The sequence below is a fragment of the Antedon mediterranea genome, chromosome 10, assembly GCF_964355755.1.
Source record: "Antedon mediterranea chromosome 10, ecAntMedi1.1, whole genome shotgun sequence".
Classification (NCBI taxonomy): Eukaryota; Metazoa; Echinodermata; class Crinoidea; order Comatulida; family Antedonidae; genus Antedon; species Antedon mediterranea.
Window position 1 is genome coordinate 2,223,053 of NC_092679.1, and position 20,567 is coordinate 2,243,619.

General features: G+C 33.3%; 4 protein-coding genes across 4 annotated transcripts; 2 read left to right on the forward strand and 2 right to left on the reverse strand.

Annotated features, from left to right (window-relative positions):
* Positions 1 to 191: 191 nt before the first annotated feature.
* On the forward strand, positions 192 to 2,308 carry LOC140060163 (acylphosphatase-1-like). Its single transcript, XM_072106259.1, has 3 exons — positions 192 to 355; positions 1,559 to 1,668; positions 1,802 to 2,308. Exons 1-3 carry the CDS (start codon positions 200 to 202, stop codon positions 1,914 to 1,916), a joined length of 381 nt encoding a protein of 126 aa, XP_071962360.1. The 5' UTR covers positions 192 to 199; the 3' UTR covers positions 1,917 to 2,308.
* Positions 2,309 to 2,410: 102 nt separating this feature from the next.
* On the reverse strand, positions 2,411 to 4,017 carry LOC140060162 (2-amino-1-hydroxyethylphosphonate dioxygenase (glycine-forming)-like). The gene is made up of 3 exons (XM_072106258.1): positions 3,810 to 4,017; positions 3,036 to 3,264; positions 2,411 to 2,913 (listed from the first exon to the last, which is right to left on the reverse strand). Exons 1-3 carry the CDS (start codon positions 4,005 to 4,007, stop codon positions 2,687 to 2,689), a joined length of 654 nt encoding a protein of 217 aa, XP_071962359.1. The 5' UTR covers positions 4,008 to 4,017; the 3' UTR covers positions 2,411 to 2,686.
* Positions 4,018 to 6,935: 2,918 nt separating this feature from the next.
* On the reverse strand, positions 6,936 to 14,892 carry LOC140060463 (stress-induced-phosphoprotein 1-like). Its single transcript, XM_072106688.1, has 13 exons — positions 14,783 to 14,892; positions 13,945 to 14,154; positions 13,562 to 13,703; positions 13,029 to 13,182; positions 12,401 to 12,581; positions 11,502 to 11,628; positions 11,293 to 11,395; positions 10,860 to 10,980; positions 10,595 to 10,691; positions 10,144 to 10,305; positions 9,233 to 9,336; positions 8,712 to 8,875; positions 6,936 to 7,909 (listed from the first exon to the last, which is right to left on the reverse strand). The coding sequence occupies exons 1-13, from the start codon at positions 14,801 to 14,803 to the stop codon at positions 7,837 to 7,839; spliced, it is 1,659 nt and encodes a 552-aa protein (XP_071962789.1). The 5' UTR covers positions 14,804 to 14,892; the 3' UTR covers positions 6,936 to 7,836.
* A 584-nt stretch (positions 14,893 to 15,476) lies between these two features.
* On the forward strand, positions 15,477 to 19,542 carry LOC140060892 (uncharacterized). Its single transcript, XM_072107253.1, has 6 exons — positions 15,477 to 15,483; positions 16,352 to 16,468; positions 16,824 to 16,919; positions 17,920 to 18,108; positions 18,388 to 18,774; positions 18,895 to 19,542. The coding sequence occupies exons 1-6, from the start codon at positions 15,477 to 15,479 to the stop codon at positions 19,149 to 19,151; spliced, it is 1,053 nt and encodes a 350-aa protein (XP_071963354.1). The 3' UTR covers positions 19,152 to 19,542.
* Positions 19,543 to 20,567: the final 1,025 nt, after the last annotated feature.

The window sequence follows — 20,567 nt, forward strand, 5'->3', positions numbered from 1 at the left end:
TTTAAACTATTTATACTAATATATAAACTTTGTTGCAAATACAATTACAATAATAAAAGAACAATTTAATTGATATATTCAAATTAATTTAAAGCGATATCTCAAGGTGATTTAAAAAAAGAAAAACATTTACCGCTAGATACACATTTCCCCATTTGAAAAAAATAAGATTACCCATGTCAAGGGCTAAAGGTCGAAAATGTTTACTAAATTTTATTTTCGGTCGCTTAATTCGCGAATGTTTGTCAACAACATTGACATTTTGGGACTTCGAATGGCATCTTCTGATCAAAAAGCATATGTATCTGTAAATTTTGAAATTCATGGTAAAGTTCAGGGTGTATTTTTTCGAAAGGTAACTTTAGTCTTGCAAGAAAATTGACAGTTGCAACTAGCTAGCCATCAAACAACCTAGAGACCACCTAGGCAGGGCCTAGGCCTAGTGTAATAGTATAGTGTGTGTATTGGGGTGGTGCAGGTGCAAGTCGGCCCCAAACCGTCTCGGCCCCACGTCAACTCGGCCTCAAGTCAACTCGGCCTCACGTCAACTTGGCCAAAAACTAATTGGTCAACTCGGCCACAATAAAGTATGGAACGCAAAAAGTGCTTAATATTATTACGATTCTTACTATCCACGTTTTAAAAAAAATGAAGAAATAAAAAATATAATATATAAAAAAATGAACTCATTGCCGATATGAATAGAAGAAGTACCCGCGTGTTACAAAAAAACACGTGCAGGTACCGTATTTTAGGAAATCGAAGACGGAGGCCTACGTTCCACCATTTGGCCATAGAAAAAATGATCGTACATCGTTTTTGTGCATGATTTGCGTTTTTTAAAAATGGGAATCCCCCGGTCAGCGAAAACACGTAGCAGTTGTAGATATCGAAAAAGCTGTCAAACGCGCAGGGAGGCTCAGCTACGAAATTTTATTAAACGTAAATAATTAAAGGAAAGTTGGTGAGATCATTCCTATTTTTTTTGATAATATATTATTATCTAAATAATAATAAAAAATTCATTAAAAGTCAGAATTATTCATAGTTAAAAAAAAAGAAGAAATATTATTTTATCAATCCCCTTCATTTGCACTTTTTGCGTTCCATACTTTAACGGGGCCGAGTTGATCGATTATTTTTTGGCCGAGTTGACGTGAGGCCGAGTTGACTTGAGGCCGAGTTGACTTGAGGCCGAGTTGACTTGAGGCCGACTTGACTTGGGGCCGACTTGACTTTGGCCGAGACGGTTTAGGGCCGACTTGGATCGAAACCGTGTATTGTATATAGTGGCAGTGTAACCTTAATAGCCGCTCTCTCTCCCCCTGCTGTCGACATGTCCATCCCTCTGCTAACCTATCCGTCCGTCCAGCCTAGACATTTATTAATATTTTAAAGAAAGTTGTTTGTTAATAATATATTTTTATTCCTACAGACAAAATGATCAGATCTGGTTAGTTTAAATTACTGTAAAATGTAACTTGAAGTTGGAGTAGCCTAGTTTAATGTAGTGGAGTGCCCTATGCTATGGTGATTTTCTTCTCTTAATAATATATAGAACACAAGAAGAACAGCGCAAAAACATGGACTTGTTGGTTGGGTGAGGAATACCAGACATGGTACAGTAGAAGGACAAGTACAAGGGTATAAAGAACAAGTTAATGAAATGTAGGTTTGTTGTAAAGTTTGTTTAATATTTAATTTATTTAATGTAGGCTCTTAAAATATTAATAATTCTAACAATCATATACAGCACATTATTTAATAAATGTATTAAACTATTTGTTTATTTTATTAACAGGAAAATATGGCTGAAAGAAAAGGGCAGCAAGAATTCAGTGATAACAAAAGCTGATTTTAAAAATGAAAAAGTGATAGATGGAGTGAAGCATGAAGCATTTGTTATAAGAAAATAAGTTACCTTGATATAAAGGCTTTCTAGAAACACATCAAAAAGACACAGAACATGTTAATTATACATATTACCAACATTTTATAAAGAAACAGCTATGCCACCTTGAACTTGGAAGTGTAAAAACTAAGAATTGAAGATTAATTAACAAAATGGAGAGGCCTACAATCCATTCTTATGACAGACAAGCAGATAGGATTAAAGCATGGACCTATAATTTTTTAATTATATTATGTATATGAGAATTATATATTATTTAAAATGTTCGGGTGGCTTCCATGCTTGCGGCTTTTGGCCTTAATGGAAGTCTCCCTGGTCCTTTTGTATATTTTTTGCTTTGTATTTTTTTTTTTTTTCTTTTGGATCAAATAAACTGATTTGTGACTTGTGTGACTATACATTAATTTATAGTTCCATGGTTAAACTGTATTACACAAAGATTTCAGAGTGGGTTTCTTGAATCTAAAGCTACAGTATACTGTATATATTGTATATAAGATGTAATGTTTGTATCAATGCTGTGTATAATAAAAGTATGCTCCCACAGTAATGAAATATGTGTATGCATCATAATTCAAAATTCTCGCCGTTTAAAACATTTTCCATTCAAACAACATAAACGTCACCAAATTGTTTAAAAATGAATCAGGATTTAAGTAATTTTCACATGGAGGCTGGGAAAAATCCAGGGCTACTTAGGTTTTCTGGACGGCATGTAATTAAAAGTTATTAAAAGTATTTACTTTTTGTATAAAGTATTTTTCTACACCTGTCTTATATACGAGATATTTCCGTATTTCTTTGCTCTAAATAACTCTGACAGAGTTGTTTATATTTATCCAATGGTTCTGTGTGTGCATTCGGATCCTTTGCTAGCTCATCCCATCGACGCATGCGTAGTATTGCATCAAAGTACGGTGATTTCTCAAACTGTTTTGCTTCTTCTTCGATCATGGGACCGCCTTGATGTGTCAATGTTTGTTTAGAAGACCTGCTCAGACCTATAAGATAAATGTCATAAAAAAACAATAAAATAAGTCTTAATACTGTACAATTTTTAAAGCGAAATCTTTCATCTAAATCTCTTATTTTCAGAATAAAAATATTAGTATATGCCTATTACCTTCATAATATGATTTATCTTTATATACGAGGTAGCGTTTAGCATCCACGTGACCTCGAACGAAGGCTGCAATTTCTTGGGGAATCCCCAGATCTAACAAAAACGTTTCTCCAACGGTCTCATGGTTAACGATTCCCAGTTTCACCCCTTCTGTCGTAACCATTCCTTCCAATCCTTGGGCCATGCCGACTAGATGGCCTATGTCGTGAAATAAAGCACCCAGTACGATCTAAAAAAATTGAGATAATAAATTTTTATGTATCTGTGTAAAGCGTCTCTGCATGCTTTTTTCATGAAAAGGGCGCTATATAAATGTGGTATATTATTATTATCATGGAGCTATACATTTAATTATAGCTCCATGCTTTGATGTCGCAAGGTAAAAGTTATTTATAGCTCCATTCTTTGATGTCGCAAGGTAATAGTTGTTTCGAAAAAAGCGGAAAAGCCACAAAACATCGATTTCGCCAATACTTTAGTGAATGAGATAGACTTAAAACCCTAACATAAAATGTCGATTTGTTTTTCCAAACATTCTTAAACGGAGTTAATGCATGCTGACGTTGACATTTTAGAAAAATGAAGAATGTTTTTAATTGACAAATAGCAGTCTCACCGATCAGTAAAATTGGTAATGTTTAGCTTGCCCAGCCATGCGTTACTTAGGCCTACCAAAGTCCTTAATCAACCAGAAATAATATTGAGTAATCCATAACGCAATTAAACACGCACTCATAACAGGGAGTTGTCAACTCCCTGCTCATAATAACCGACCTGTTTGGGATATCCTTCCTTTTCAGCCAACATAGCACATTGTATCATATGTTGTTTCTGTGATACAGCTTCACCTATATACTCAGAATCACCATAATTCTCATACAGCTCAAAAATACGTTGAATATCTATGGAAGTCATTATTAATATAAATAACCTATTTATTACTGTAAACATATAATAATAATGGCTGTTCATGCGTAGACTGACATGCCTATTGGCACTGATACAATGATAGTCAGATATCTAGACTTGAGTACACAAAAGAATTACTGATACACTTGTTCAGGATTTCATACAATTACATGGTTGAAAAGATAATTGATCATAAAGTTCAAGAATGAGAAAATTGATAGAGAAGAATGACTTTGTTTATTTATTTTTTATAAATGTATCTTGTATTTTTTTTATTTTGTAACAAATAATTATTAATAATAAAATCAATTTTGGTTAATAATTAAAGGTGTTTTAATATTTATAATGTTCAATATATTAAACAATTTATTATTTATCATTATATTAATTTAATGAAACGATTTGCATATTCTATTGTATTGAAACATGTTTCAGCTGTTTTATAGACAAATAAAGATTACTATAACTAATACTCAAAATGCTAAAGATTTAAAGATGTATTGTCCCCCAAAAACATGAAAAATGAAGATTAATTAAATGAGACTTTAATTAGGTTATTTTGTAATTTTAACAAAGTTAATTACTTCCGTAGAAAAAAAAAGCGAAAAAAAAATTGTTACCTATAAAATAACATAATAATATGGTTAAATTCAACCAAAAATACATTGTATGGCAGCCAATTTAACCATTTCTTGCTTCAAATTACTTTTTTAGGTAAATAAATTTTGTTTAGATCCAATTTTTGGTCACAGTGAATAACTATATTATGTGAAAATGGCATTATTCAACAAAAAAAATGTAAACAATATTTTTCAGAGGGACAATACGCGATGATGTGATTTTGACAATTTAGCCGCCTCACTCATTCAGTTTGCTGACATCATGGGATAACAAATGCTATCATACTCTACGCTGTTTCCTTTTCTGCATTGTTAATTAAACAACTTATTGTTATGGTTTTGAATGAATTCATATTAAAAAAAAACAACTTTATTTGCCAAATAATTTCTTAATCTATAAAATATTCTAATATTCCTTTCAATATATTATTAAAAAGAAATAATTCCGTTATTCCGTTTACCTAATCAGAAAATGGTTGCTTCCAATAAACAGTGTACCAACTTTACAACAAACTTACTTGCAAAACTGAAGGATTTTTATGCAACACAAATCAGTTACGCTTTTCCGGCAGTAGCGATCTGTAGTGAAAACGAGGCATAGATAGATCATGGAGGTTAGGTAAATAGTGTAGGTAAAATAGTAAAATGTCCGATGACTTTTTAAAAAATGTAATGGTTTTGAATGAATTCATATTAAAAAAAAAACAACTTTATTTGCCAAATAATTTCTTAATCTATAAAATATTCTAATATTCCTTTCAATATATTATTAAAAAGAAATAATTCCGTTATTCCGTTTACCTAATCAGAAAATGGTTGCTTCCAATAAACAGTGTACCAACGTTACAGATGGATCTCAATATTTTATTTTCAATTAAATATTTGATATAACTTCAGTATCATGGCTGTCCTTTTCTCAAAGTAGGCCAGTATATACCTATTGATATTTTACTTGCTTTATCCTGTACTGTATATTTAAAGGTAAGTTTTATCATTTTAGCTTTTATTTATTTATTTATTTATTTTTTGCCGCGATCTTAATTATTAGGATTTATTCCAAATAACCTAGGCCAGTAGCAGACGGTTTCGGTTTTAGAATTCGACTTCAATAGTACATACATATTATCTATTTAACATGTTTGTCGTCTTAAACATTAAAAAAAAATTAAAGTTAAAATAAAGGAAATTGTTTTACTTGTGCAGCTATGAATGCCGATAAAGAAGAAAATAATGAATTTGAAAATACACAATTCAGAATCCCTGAAATTTGTAGTGGTCCAGCCTGTACTTTTCGGATACCCATCCAAGAAACCAGTGGTTCTGTCGATGATACTGATCGACATCACGTTGAAACAAGTCCACCAATTGCCTTGGTTGAAAACAGTGGTATCTTGAATAGGCATCCGATCCAGGAGGTTGGCGAAAACGCTACCGATTCTCTTAAATTCGGCATAGAAGAAACAAATGCCGAACATGTCATTAATACTCCGATCCAGGAGGTTGGTGAAAACGGTACTATCGTGTTTACTGATTTTCTTAAATTCGGCATAGAAGAAACAAATGCCGAACATGTCATTAATACTCCGATCCAGGAAGTTGGCGAAAACGGTACTGTCGTGTCTACCGATTCTCTTAAATTCGGGATAGAAGAAACAAATGCCGAACATGTCATCAATAGTACTCCGACCCAGGAGGTTGGCCAAAACGGTACTGTCGTGTTTACCGATTTTCTTACACTCAGCATAGAAGAAACAAATGCAGAATGTATCGTTAATGAGCCTCCGATTCAAGAAGTTGGCGGTAGTGTGGCGTATACTGATTTTCCTAAATTCGGTATTGAAGAAACTAATTCAGAATAACGAACAATTGCATAAAACAATCAAATTGTCATTTACAGATATGTAGACACAGTTCAGGATAGAAACTGATTATCTATTTAATAATCATTATTGGAACTACGCACTTAAAAGATATAGGCCTACTGTATCGCAGGAGTTAAATGTATCAGTGTTTCTACAGTTCTCCGCTATAATCGATTTTCACTAAGTTACTTGGACGCAGCGTAATGCGGCTTGGTTCACACTAGGACGTCGTAGGCGCATCTAAAGTAATTTTACCAATCACGACGCAATGGATCAAACGAAGTGTTGCTTGTGATTGGTCAACCATTCATGCGTTGCGTGTACGTCGTTTGGTAGCGCCCAACCAAGTGGTTAAGTATTCATTATGGAAGTTCTGAAACTCTGGCAATAATACAATGGAAACATCCACATTGAAACGCTTGGCACTGATCCAAATTTTCCTTTTTTGTTGCATTTTACAATTAATTTATTATATTGAAGACAGTAAGACTTAATAAGACAACACAAAGTTTTGGACTTGATGAGCAATGTATAATAATCCCTGCTGTTTACATTGTATAATGCACCAGAATACAAAACTGTGTATACATTATTCTACTGCAGTAAATTCAACAGTGACTGCAGTACCTTTTACACTACGTCTGTATTATTACCCTTCATTTCACAAAACTTGTACAATTGGTACTGCAGTAAACTACATATAATTAATGCAGTAATATTTACGGGTTTTTTCACTAAAGGGGTACACAAATTTGTACATACTTTCTTCTGAATTATATCATATTTAGTTTTAATTATAAAATTCCTCATTTCTTATTTTTGTGTTTGCTGATCTTAGGAACGTTTAGACTTAAGTATCACTAACTTATTAAAAAACATCACATGTTATGTAATACGTTATGTCATTTCTTGCAGTAATTATCTATTTTGTTACTATTTACAATCAATAATTTTAATCCCTTTATATTTCTATTTTTTTTATTTTATGGAAATGAGGTTTTGATGGTCTTTAAAATCTACTGTGTAAATATAATATATTTTTATTCATGTTTGACATAAATGTTAATATCATTAACTGTTTGATGTTTTAACTACATGACAAATATTTCAATATAAAAAACATTTTGAGATGGAATTTTGAATCACATAATAGGGATTTTTGAGAATATAACATCAAAGCAACGTGACAATAATCTGAGCATGCTTACAAACTAATAGTCGCTGTGATAGCTTCGCAACAAAATGATGCTTTTTGTAAATATTAGAATGTTTTATATTTATGCGGAGATCTTGCAGCAAAAACAAATGTTGGTCTTGTTATGAGCAGTGAGTTCTTTGATAATATTGTTTGTTGTCAGCAGAGTATTGCATCAAAGAGTAGCACGCCCTCTATGATCGCAGTAAAGGTCATCAGCGGAACTGAATGATGCCAGCATCTTGTAGTACATACAACTTCTTTGCAATATCAGGGTTACTCATATGACTGCAAAAATAATTTTAAAATGAATTCATTTTTGTAACAAGATTTTTAACTTTAAAGCTTGGTTCCCACTAGAACGTAACGCAAGGACGTAAACGCAACGCAAGCGTTTTAACCAATGACAAGTGAAGTTATAGACAGTTAGCAATCACAAGCGAATAAGCCATCGCTTGTGATTGGTCAATTCACTTGCGTTGCGTTGCGTCCTTGCGTTGCGTCGCTAGTGGGAACCACGCTTTAGGTAACAGATTTTAACTTTTATCATATAGAAATAAATGATTTGATAAATTATACCATATGTGATGCAGAACATTTGTAAATAAAATCATCTAAAAACAAATAGTATTTGTAATGTATTGATTGTGTTCACATGGACAGTAAAGGGTTTTAATGGTAGTGGTGAGGCAATTCATCTATGTGTAATGTATTGATTGTGTTCACATGGACAGTAAAGGGTTTTAATGGTAGTGGTGAGGCAATTCATCTATGTGTAATGTATTGATTGTGTTCACATGGACAGTAAAGGGTTTTAATGGTAGTGGTGAGGCAATTCATCTATGTGTAATGTATTGATTGTGTTCACATGGACAGTAAAGGGTTTTAATGGTAGTGGTGAGGCAATTCATCTATGTGTAATGTATTGATTGTGTTCACATGGACAGTAAAGGGTTTTAATGGTAGTGGTGCTCAAATATGGTAGTGATACGCCTAAATATATTAGTGATTATCATCATGTCTATATATGGGCACATCACATTGTTGTCACATAAAGTTTGATACCGTAGACAGAGCTTTACAAACTTACTTTCTCATAGCAGCTGGATTTTGAGACATTTGTTCAAGTATCATCCTCATTGCTGGGTCACTCATTATCGCTTGCACCTCAGGGTCAGCCATCGCTCTTTTCTTTACTTCTTCTGGATCCTTATTTATCTCCTGTCTACAAGTTATTAACATATTCATTGTTTCCTAAAAATAAAATAAACAAAGAAATTGAATTATAAAAAATAGTTATCCCTTTCAAAAAACCAAAACAAAATATTGTGTACACTCAAACGTAGCATTAATCTAACTTTATGTCAATGGCCACCAGATGTCTCTATGTAGACGGTTACCTGAACCAATACCAGTGAATCAAATAAGGGGGGGGGGGGGGGCTCTATCTACACATTTTTATATTAGCCTGGAGAAATGGGAAATTTTGGACGTTCCACTGACATTTTAGAAACTCCCGGATAATCTTGGTTAACTGCTGGACAATCATGGAGACCCCAGGACAAAGTTGAGGATTATGGCGATCTAAGTATCTGTACTGTTATAGCATACCTGATTACTACTATCAATATCCAATGCCTTCTGCAGTGCAGACTGTGCTTGCGCCCATTGTTTCATTGCCATCAAGTTTCTACCTTTATGAATGTAGCCTTTTACTATAAATACAAAAAATAAAAACATCTCCATTGTTATTCATTATTGGCAAAAATAATTTCTAATTCATTTCATTTTGTCCTGTTTATATAATGTTAAACAAAATACAGATCAAGAATACTATTGTATATGTGACTGGGACATTGAACAAATTGTTTCCTTTTCTTGGTTATTTTGACCACTATTTTTAGTAGTTATATCACCAATAGGGAAATCCCCTAGTCATGTAGAGGGCAGCATTCAGGGATAGTAAATCTAGTAAGTAGAAGGTTAAAGATATATTGTTCCCCTAAAAAAATAATTGTTAAAACATTTTTTGTTGAATATGCCATTTTAATGTCACATAACAGTTAATCACTTTGACCAAAAACTGGATTGATAAAAAGATGTAATTTTAAAGCAAAAAAAAGGTTTTTTTGTTAAAATTAACAGTTTCTTTTGACTTTTTATAAGTGAAATAATTTGTTGGGTTTTTTTTTCTACAGAAGTGATTGACTTTATAAAAACTGAAAAATGGCCTATTCAAAGTCTGATTTTATCAATCTTCATTTTTCATGTTTTGGGGACAATACATTTCTAAGTACAGTACTGTACACTCTTTTGTTTAGTTTTTTTAAGCTCTGTCTACACTATCAAACTTTATGTGACAAAAAAGTGTGAAGTGCCCATATATGGACATGATGATGTCATATCACTACTATATTTGGCCATATCACCGCCATATTTGGGCAGATCACACTTTTTTTGTAAAACTAGTTTGATAGTGTAGACAGAACTTAATACTTAGTCATGACAAACACAAGACTTACTGAACGTTGGATCAAGACGTATACATTCATTGGCGTCTTTAACAGCGCGGTTAAATTCTAGCAGTTTGTTGTAAGCTGCCGCTCGGTTACTGTATATCTTAGCGTCTTCGGGATTACGCTTAATAGCTTCATCGTAACACTTGAGGGCGCTTGGAAAGTCCGCTGAAATATAAGAAAGCATAGTTGAGAATAGATATTAATGATTTAACATACATCAGTCATGAAGCCAATAAACTCAATAGTATATACATCATTAGGCAATAAATATATAAATAATAATAATAATAATATCCTGGATTTATATAGAGCCTAATGTTGTGAAACCTCTAAGCGCTAAACATTATTACCCCAGTCATTTTTTGGGATCAAACACGTATGGAAACATACTCCCATAATGCAGCTAAAAATAAATAAATAGGGCAAAAGAATACCCCTGTCTTAGATAACTTACCTTTCTGGTAGAAGTCATTTCCCTTGTTTTTCGCTTCTAATGACAATTCTGGGCTAATGTAAGCCTTCCTTTCTTGATCCTTCAAAATCTTTTCACACTAAAACACAATACCATTAGAGAATAATATTCACATGTTTGGAAACGGCAGAAAGACATTTTAAACATTAATCCGATCTCATAATTTTTAGATAGGAATTTAAAAATTTTTTTTTTCAAAGTACTCAATATGTTAATTGTCTACTTAAAAGTTAAACTTTTTACGTACCTCTTGTTTCTTCTTTAGTATATCATCGCTTCTGTGTTCTGTTAATGATTTCTTGAAGTATACCAATGCTTCCGTGTAATTTTTTTCTTTTAGGTATGTGTTGCCTATCCGTCCAAACGCCCTTATAATAGAAATAACAACAATACATCAGTGTATGAGTTACTGTGCTTACTTAGTAATTGGTTTGGGTTCAAATCCCCTATATAATTTTTTGTTGTGGCCAAAAACGTGTTACTAAAGCTGTCTACACTATCAGACTTTATGTCACAAAAAAATGTGATGTGCCCATGATAATAAGTTTGATAGTGTAGACAGAGCTTAACATTGATTTCTAATGTAATTGGTGAATTAAATATTTTATGATAATCAACCTTTAAAATGAAATAGTCACATACAATAAGTAATAATTAAGAATAAAGTAAAATATTTTTACTTTGCAATTGTTTTGAACGGAGCTTTGTTTTCTCTTCCCACTTCCACCGCCTTCAAACAATCTGTCCGACAGGCGTCAAAGTCTTTCTTCTCAAAGTGAACCGCTGAAAAATGACATTTATTTCATATAATTATTATTTATTTTTTTATAAGAGATTAAATTATATGATTAAAATGAACAGAGATCAAAAAGAAATGAGGGCGACATACCAGCTCTGTTGGTAAGATACGTCATCTCGTCAGGATCTAACTCAATAGCTTTTGAATATAAATCAATCGCCTCATCAAATTCTTTTTTCTTGTAGGCAGCATTTCCTTCAGTTTTTAGGTCTAAAGCCTGAAAAAAAAATTAAATATAAAAAATTACACATAACTATTAAAGATGTATTGTCCTCCAAAAACATGAAAAATGAAGATTAATAAAACCGGACTTTTAATTTTGCAGTTTTAATGAAGTAAAAAAAATCATTTCACTTATAAAAAGACAAAATAAACAGCTAATTTTACCCAAAAACTCACTGTCTGACAGACAATTTAGGTATTTTTTGCTTTAAATTACATTTTTTTCAGGTAAATAATTTGTTTTCGAAGCAGTTTTTGGTCAAAGTGAATAACTATTATTTCAAAAAATTAATTATTTTTAACAAAAAAAAAAAAAAAAAAATTATTTTTCAGGGGGACAATAGATCTTTAAGTAAATAATTTAAAACATTTTGTGATTTGTACAAAAAAATTCAAAAGTATATCACAATTTTGTTTCTGCAATGACCGATTTTGGGTTTTGCAACTTTGTATTACACAACATTAGAGAGGGTTTAGACGGGAGATATTTGTAGCGTATGCTAATCCATGATGCTTTAGATCACGTGGTAGGTGTAGCTAACTATGCTGTAAATCCTCTGAGCGGTTTTCTAATTACTTCAACTTATTGTTTTGGCCAATTTCTTTGCAATGCAAGCAAGTTCACCAATGACAGGCAACAGGTTGGATAATCCATCACTTCTGATTGGCCACATTAATTGCGTTGTCGCACTTATGTCCTTGGGTTGTGTCCTAGTGGGAAACAAGACTTAAGTAGTACAAATTCTAATATAAGCGATTACACTAACCTTCTTTTTGTTTGGATCCATTTCTTTTTCGTCAGTTTCCATCTTTTCTGGTTCCTTCGCTTTTTGTGGCGTTGGTGCCGATGACCTGGGGTCATTTTCCATATCAGCGTCAGTTCCGAGCTTCAAATCAACTCCAAGTAGAACACTCAGTGTTTTCATAACTCGAGGATCTTGTAACTTCCTAAAAATATATCAAATTTTAAAAAAATATAAGTAAATTTGTGCTCTGTCTACACTATCAACTTTATGTGACAACAAAATGTAATGTGCCCATATATGGACATGATGATGTCATATCACTACCATATTTGAGCAAAACAATGTAAAGAAACTGGCCACTTTTTTCAAGTCAGAGAAGGAGATATCGGATAGCTAGGATTTGCTTTAGAGGGCTTTTCTTCATTTTCATCATTTTCATGTGTAAGGCATATAAATATTATGGCCAGGCAAAAAAAATACTTTCAGATAAAAAATATACAAGCTCTGTCTGTCTACACTATAAAACTAGTTTGACAAAAAAAGTGTGATGTGCCCAAATATGGTATGACACATCATGTCCACATAAAGTTTGATACTGTAGACAGAGCTTTAAACTTGACATGGAATGTTGAAAGAAACAAGCTCTTACATGCCGATTGCATTGGGATCACTTTTGAGCGATTTCAGTAACATTAAATATTCTGGATCCTTCATCCATTCTCTTGTCTCGGGATTAGCCAACAGTTTCTGTTCAATCCCTGGCATTCCAAACGGATTTGTCATTGATCGAGCTCCAGCTGCAGCTATGAAAAAAAAAATGATAACATTGTTTAAAGCTCTGTCTACACTATCAAATTAGTTTGCCAAATTTTTTTTAAATCATTTGTCTAAAAAACAATAGAGATACTTATCATCATCAATTTCTTTGCTTATTCTTTTGTTTATAATACATTGTTTTTAAGATTGTCAGAGTTTGTAAAGCTCTGTCTACACTATCAAACTTTATGTGATGTGCCCATATATGGACATGATGATGTCATAGCACTACCAATTTTAGGCATATCATTACCATATTTGGGCACATCACATTTTTTTGTCAAACTAGTTTGATAGTGATTTGTAGACAGAGCTTAAGTAAATGATATGAAACATGTGGAACTGATATTGAGATTATTTTAATACCTGCTAGTTCTTTATCACAGTCTTCAAGACCTTTTTTAAATGCATCACTGGCTGGATCAACTTTCAGGCCTTCAGTATAAACAGCTTTTGCATCTTCGTAACGTTTTAAAAATTGCAGTGCCGTTGCTTTTCTTGAATAACCCTATAAAACATATACACAAATTATTATTTTACTGTGTAATAATGTCAACACACAAATTTTACTCTTTTTTTCATAAGACAGTCTGAGTTGATCCACTGTGTACTAGACTACAGTAGAACGTCTTTACTGGGAGATACACTAAGGGGACAATTTCAGGTTAAACAAATGAAACAAACGTTGTAGTGTCCCAAAGGCGTCCCTTTAATTATATATAGTTCTACTATATAAAAAGACACCTGACCTTTGACCAGTCTGGTTTTACTTTGATTGTCATTTCAGCATCTGTCAATGCTTTCTCGTATTGTTTAATGTTGGCATAGGCAGCAGAACGATTACTATAAAGGACGTGGTTGCTAGGGTCTAATTTAATGGCTTCTGTATAGCTGGTAATGGCATCTTTAAAACGTCCTTCCTTTTGTGCTTCATTTCCCTCATTCTTTAACTTTACTGCCTGTCACAAAAAAAAATCAATCAAAATTACCAATTACATTTTTTATTATTTAATCTAAATAAATTTAATTATTCTAGCCTAACCTTTATCAGATTGAAGTAGTAGTACTCAAGTAGTAGAGAAAAAAATTGGTGACCAAAGTAGGCTAGTACTACTACTGGCCTAATTTAGCCTAAATGATATATTTAAATAGGCCTGGGCCTACTAGCTAGTAGGATCTAACTAGCCCTAGCTAGCCTAGATAGGTACCTAGCCCAGCCCAGCAGGCCTAGGCCTAGCATATATTTTTTTCAAAAATTTTGTATGATTTTCTATAGGCCCCTAGTATATGTCTTCATTTTTCACCTAGCATAACTGTTATATTGATTTTTATATTTAATTGATGATTTATGATTAGACTGAGGTAGGTCTAGGCTAGGCTAATTAGGTTTCTATCTGGACTAGGTCTAGGGCCTAGGCCTATTCTTTTGATTTCCGACACACATGGCCGGATGCGGAAACAACGGTCTGTGCCGCTGTGTGCACACACGGGGATTCACACAACAAAAAAGATCATCATTTTATTTGTCTATAAAGTGAAAAAAACATCACTTTTTCACAAAAAATAAATTACCGTTTTCACACTTACTTGTGCTTTTTCATCAGCCATAATAGTAGTTTATAAAGTGTTTAAAGCTAGAAGTCTTGGGAGTTCGTATGAAAGTGTGGCTAGGCCTAGCCTTTATAAAGAACTTGATATCCACCCGCGCGCCGAGAACTTTCTGGAAAAACACATGTCAGGGTTCAGTATGGAAAGCCAAAATCGCCAAAACCTGAAGCGGAACGTATCAGCAATTGTAATACATTTATTCAATCGATAACAGTGCATATTAATATTTTTGTATTTATTTTAAATATATTTAACATCTTTAGGAAAAGAATAGACCAATAAACCCAAATCGATAAATTATTCTACATAAAACTTTTGAGTACCGTTGCAAGTCTTTGTTGTGAATACGTATACCATGCTATAAAAAGTGAATACAAACTCGCTTTAAAGAGGAATAACTGTTTTCTTGAATAATTGCCTCTGCTCCGCTTATTGTTGATCATTTATCCAAAAAACATCCGATAAACGGTTACTTTTTGAGATCTTGTTCAAAAGTATAAGAAAACTGTAAAACGTGAACAAAAATATGGTTTTGATGATACTGACTTGCAAGTTTTTCTTCTTTTTACTTTTGGTATCTTGGAATACGACAAGTAAGTATAATACTGCATTTACTTTTATCATTCACTCTAGGACGCAACGCAACGACGTATCGACGCACAGTGCTGTAAACATGGCAGGTTTGATTTCACGCAGGCAAACACAATTATGGGAAAGGCGTTTTCTTACGTTGCGTAGGTTGCGTTATGTTGCGTCGCTAGTGAGAACCAAGCTTAAGTAAATATCTTTGCTGAAGCAATTACCCTAAGACGGGCGCAACGCAAATGCTAAGCAATAAAACGTGGTTCCCACTAGCGACGCAACGTAATGCAATCTACGCAACGTAAGCAATGCCCTTCTAATAATTGTGTTTGCCCCGCCTCGTGAAATCAAACCTGCGATGTTTGCAGCACTATTGCGTCGTCGGTTACCACTTGTGATTACACAATACAGCACTCTATGTGTCGATACGTCACGCTGCGTTGTGTTCTAGTGGGAACCACGCTTTACGTCGTTGCGTCCTACTTAAGCTTGGTTCCATTCGCTTTTGATTGCTAACTGTTTATAACTTCGCTGTCATTGGTTAAAACGCTTGCGTTGCGTTTACGTCCTTGCGTTACGTTCTAGTGGGAACCAAGCTTTAGTAGGAACCAAGCATTTACTTGATTATCTTCCCACTAGAGACGCAACACAAGAAAATCAAGTGATTTGACTACACACAAGTGATGGATTACTGTCGCTATGATCAACTCTCGCGTGCGTTGCGTCGTCTACGTCCTTTGCACTGCGTCTCTCTATTGGGAACCAAGCAACGCAAGTAATTTGACCAATCACAACGCAATGGGAATCATCAATAATAACGTCATCATCAAACTACTAGGCGTACTTGCTTTGCGCTTATCATCCAAGTGGGAACCGGAGCTTAACAAGTAAAAGAGAAAACAAAAGACGTTGTACACAGCATGTCATATATTTATTTTATACCAGTATGTTATATTCTTTCCACAGACGCTATTGACTTATTAAATTCGACGAATGTCCGTATATATTATCACAATAATGTAGGAGGCCTAACCGACGCAGAATTCGCCATTGACGGAAATGAGCTAACACTGGCAAACACAGGTATAAACGACGAAGCCTAAAACCTTGCACTATCAAACTTTATGTGACACAAAAGTGTGAAATGCCCAAAGATGGTAGTGATATGACATCATCATGTCCATATATGGGCACATCACATTTTTTTGTCACATAAGTTTGATAGTGTAGACAAAGCTTTATAATATATTACATGACTGTATACAAAGAGTATATTATGGTAATTGTTCGATAACGCGTCACTGATATAATAATAATAATAATAGGCCCCTAATAATAATAATAACAATAACACTAACAATAATAATAATAATAATAATAAAGACAATTTAATAAAGAGCTTAATTATTTATTCAATTTATGTTACTTTAATTTATAGATTATCAAGTTGATCCGGCAATCGTTTTAGAATTCTCCCAATTTGTCTTTATCACCTATGTCAGAATATCTGCTATAATTACTCATCTGTTATCATGTAAGTTGCTAATATTATTATATTAGTTATTTCTCACAATGTTTAATTGTTTTGCTCTCACAACTGTAATTACGAATCAATGTATATCAATATAATATAAGGAGGTGGTATGTCCTTCTAATAGTAACATAAGAAGTCTTTGTTTAAAAATAATCCTAAGTATGCATATTGGAATCGATATACAATCTAAAGACATCTACAATAATTGACGACATTAATTATCCTGTATATATAACCAAAGAACTTATAACACAAGAATCTCCTGTTCTTCAATTTGCATTCAAAACACAGTATCGGAAGTATAGGGTTAAAAGGTCAAACTGGGCGCCCCCCCCCCCCCACCCTAGAGTATTAGCAGATCCCCTCTATGAGTTTGACTTTCTAATTTGATGCGGGCGCCCTACTCCATGGCTAACAATGGCGCCACCCATTAGCTCTATTCTATCCCACAATGCCTTTCGAAATTGTTACGCGCTTCGGACGAACAGGAGATTCTTGTGTTATAAGTTCTTTGATATAACCATATAATTATTTGATATATAGTTAGGCCTACGTATACAAAATGAATCATTTAGTTGGAGAAATTGTATTATTTGCCGATTAACAGCCGATCACAAATTATTTAGTTATAACTTCTTGCTTGAATATAAATCAACCAAAATGCTAATGCTGTTGTTTTGAATTTTATAATAATATTGTATGATAAAATTGATTTGAACCCGTTCATTTGAACAAGACGATGGAACAACTTTTTATATTATTATTGAATTACATTATTACATATTAATTAATACGTGTAGATTAACGAAAATTTAAAAAATTAATTTAAAAAAACTTTACTAACACTGTAAGTCACACATCAGGCAATGTAGGCTATCTATTTTCTTAAAAATTCATAAAAAGAAGGAATTCTATAAAATTCTAAAAACATATTAATGCGTGTCAAGACTACTATACTATTATTATCTGTTCAATCATCATTCGGTACAATTTTTAACAGTTCCCGTTACAGTCCGGATTGGAAGTTCGAGTAACATACGAGAAAACACAATCTGTGATACGGTTTTTTGGGGAGCTAATATAGATATAAAGACAGCACACTTTGGGAAATTTCTATCCCTTCAAGAAGAAGATTGTTCGTTTCTTTGCTCTTTTCACCTTTATGAAATCTACGTGTATGGTGTAACAGGTACTATATTTTTATACTATAATATTTTTATACTATGTTTTTATATCTGTTCTGTGTTTTTTTTTTTTGTGATAAGTGAGAAATGCAATTTCCAATTTATTTAGACAGTAGGCCTATAAGTCATATGTAGGTAAGTGTACAAAAAAAAGTGTACTAAAATCCCAATCAAGGTCTAGGACAACGTGGAACAAATATGACGTTAACTTTGAACCAAAACAGAGCTCAGAAATGTTCGATTAACAGCTTTTAATTTATGCATAACTTATCTTTTTGTTTCAGTTGATATGTCTCTAAGGTATAACGGGTATTATCTGGATGGTACCTGTTACAAAGTTGTCAATGAGACAAGTGATTGGTTGACTGCGCGTACAAAGTGTGACGCAGAATCGGACGCAAGTCATCTAGTCACCGTCAACTCAACAACAGAAAATGATTTTTTGTTTAACGTCATGAGTTTGGTAGGCGTGAAATCTACATGGTTAGGTTTGAGGAAGGAGAATTCGTTAATCGAGTGGGTTGATGGAAAGAACAGGAGTTTCACTAACTTTGAAGACGTAACCAATGAACCGTCTGCCGGTTGTGCTGCTATTGACGCCAACCAATCGCCAGAGTGGAACTGGGAATCTTGCACAGACACCTCATTTGCATATGTTTGCAAAAGACCAAGTAGGTTCAACGATGGAGATACAATATCTTATTTATTTTATCCATTAAATACGAGTTTCTTTCGCAATAAGACAACAACATTTGCAGTTTATAATCTCTTACTGTTTTCTCTCTTTTCAGTATCGAATCGAGTGATCGTCCATAAGAAATATATTTCTCAGAAACATGTTGCAACTGATAATACGATTCAGCAGTATAAGGTCCTCAATTCTGCTTTCTGCTCTCAGTATTGTATGGATGACGGCAGATGTCATTTCTTCTCTTTCAGTTCAGTGACTGGTGAATGTAGACTAAGTGCCTCTAGTGAGGCTTTAGTGGATGACGTACATGCTGACTATTTTGTAGAGAGTCAGCCATTTGCAACTTGCACCTTCTGAATTCAAGATCAACATTTTTAAATTTAAACAAAATGTTGATTTAAGGAAGGATTATTCTTCGTTAAACTTTAATTAGATTTTAGAATATTAATAATTCAATTAATCATAATGTATGTTTATTATAAAAAAGTTTCTATTAGGTTGCCTACTTCTTCCTTCTGTCTCCTCGTTGTGCACTCTTCTCTATGATCCAAAATAAAACACAAAATTATACATGTATATTTATTCTTATAATAAGAATTAATCAATATTATTACATCTATAAGGCAACCGTGTTTATCACACAATAGTCTATAAAATAGTTTCTAATACTAAAACTGCCGTAACACCTTGAAACCTGCACTTTAGTCACATAGTCTAAATAAATGTTGTTGTTGAATTTAAAAAAAAAAAAAAAGTAAAACCATTACAACTAAAAACCACTTAGGCTCTAATTTGTGTGCATAAGTTATTATTATACACGTAAACATTCAGAGTTCCCTAGTTTTTAAGTACTGGTTCCTTTGTTACTCACTAAATATATTCAATTAACAATAAATCGATAAGAATGTATACATTTTGTTATGTTTTTATTGTAGGTACGTGCTGCGCCTAATAAGCTTATAACAATTAAGACAACATGAAATATTCATGTTAGGTAATTTTCTGTAATAACTGACTCCGTCAAACTGGTGACGATCATTATCAAAATCTGTCTTTACTTTTAACTACGTATCATTGGCAAACTCTAAAACGTGGACAAAGATGGTTCTGTTGATGCAATTCTGTAGATCTGTCTTCATTTTCCTTTTGTTATCTTTGACAAGTAGGTATCCTACAATGTTGTTACGTTTATTATGCAACAACTAATTTAAAGGGTAACTCTATGTTTAAAATGTTTATAGTTATATAAACCTTTTGTAGCATTAATCTGAATGCCAGCTTTATGTCAATGGCTACCAAATATCTCTGTTGACGGTACTACCAGTAATGTACAGAGATTGTAACAACATATACAGTGTATCGGTGTTGACATATAACCTCACTAAAGCGGTCTACACTATACAAACTGTATGTAACAAAACAATGTGATGTGCCCATATATGGACATGATGATGTCATATCACTACCATATTTGAGCATACTACTGCCATATTTAGGCACATCACATTTTTGTCGAACTAATTTGATATCGGCAAAGAAACACGAGCGTCATGAAATACTGTATATGCTTGGTTCCCACTAGAACGCAGCGCAAGTACGTAATGTAACGTAAGTGAGTTGGCCAATCACAAGCGATGGATTATTCGAACTCTCGCTTGTCATTGGTCAACACGCTTGCGTTGCGTTTACGTCCTTGCGTTACTTTCTAGTGGGAACCAAGCTATAGAGCTGGTGCTAAACGCGACGACGACGTTTTCGTCATAAGCGTGATGA

Bases quoted from the DNA above. Each gene is read 5' to 3' on its own strand.
- LOC140060163 (XM_072106259.1), top strand. From the start codon at position 200: ATGTTTACTAAATTTTATTTTCGGTCGCTTAATTCGCGAATGTTTGTC. The intron at 356-1,558 runs GTAACTTTAGTC...AATAATATATAG, and splicing joins AGGGTGTATTTTTTCGAAAG to AACACAAGAAGAACAGCGCA. The intron at 1,669-1,801 runs GTAGGTTTGTTG...TTTTATTAACAG, and splicing joins AAAGAACAAGTTAATGAAAT to GAAAATATGGCTGAAAGAAA.
- LOC140060162 (XM_072106258.1), bottom strand. From the start codon at position 4,007: ATGAACAGCCATTATTATTATATGTTTACAGTAATAAATAGGTTATTT. The intron at 3,265-3,809 runs GTCGGTTATTAT...CAATTTTTTTAG, and splicing joins AGGAAGGATATCCCAAACAG to ATCGTACTGGGTGCTTTATT. The intron at 2,914-3,035 runs GTAATAGGCATA...TTTATCTTATAG, and splicing joins AGATAAATCATATTATGAAG to GTCTGAGCAGGTCTTCTAAA.
- LOC140060463 (XM_072106688.1), bottom strand. From the start codon at position 14,803: ATGGCTGATGAAAAAGCACAA. The intron at 13,183-13,561 runs GTATTAAAATAA...TTTTTTTCATAG, and splicing joins CTGTGATAAAGAACTAGCAG to CTGCAGCTGGAGCTCGATCA. The intron at 8,876-9,232 runs GTATGCTATAAC...TTTTATTTTTAG, and splicing joins ATATTGATAGTAGTAATCAG to GAAACAATGAATATGTTAAT.
- LOC140060892 (XM_072107253.1), top strand. The intron at 16,469-16,823 runs GTATAAACGACG...TTTAATTTATAG, and splicing joins GCTAACACTGGCAAACACAG to ATTATCAAGTTGATCCGGCA. The intron at 16,920-17,919 runs GTAAGTTGCTAA...AATTTTTAACAG, and splicing joins AATTACTCATCTGTTATCAT to TTCCCGTTACAGTCCGGATT.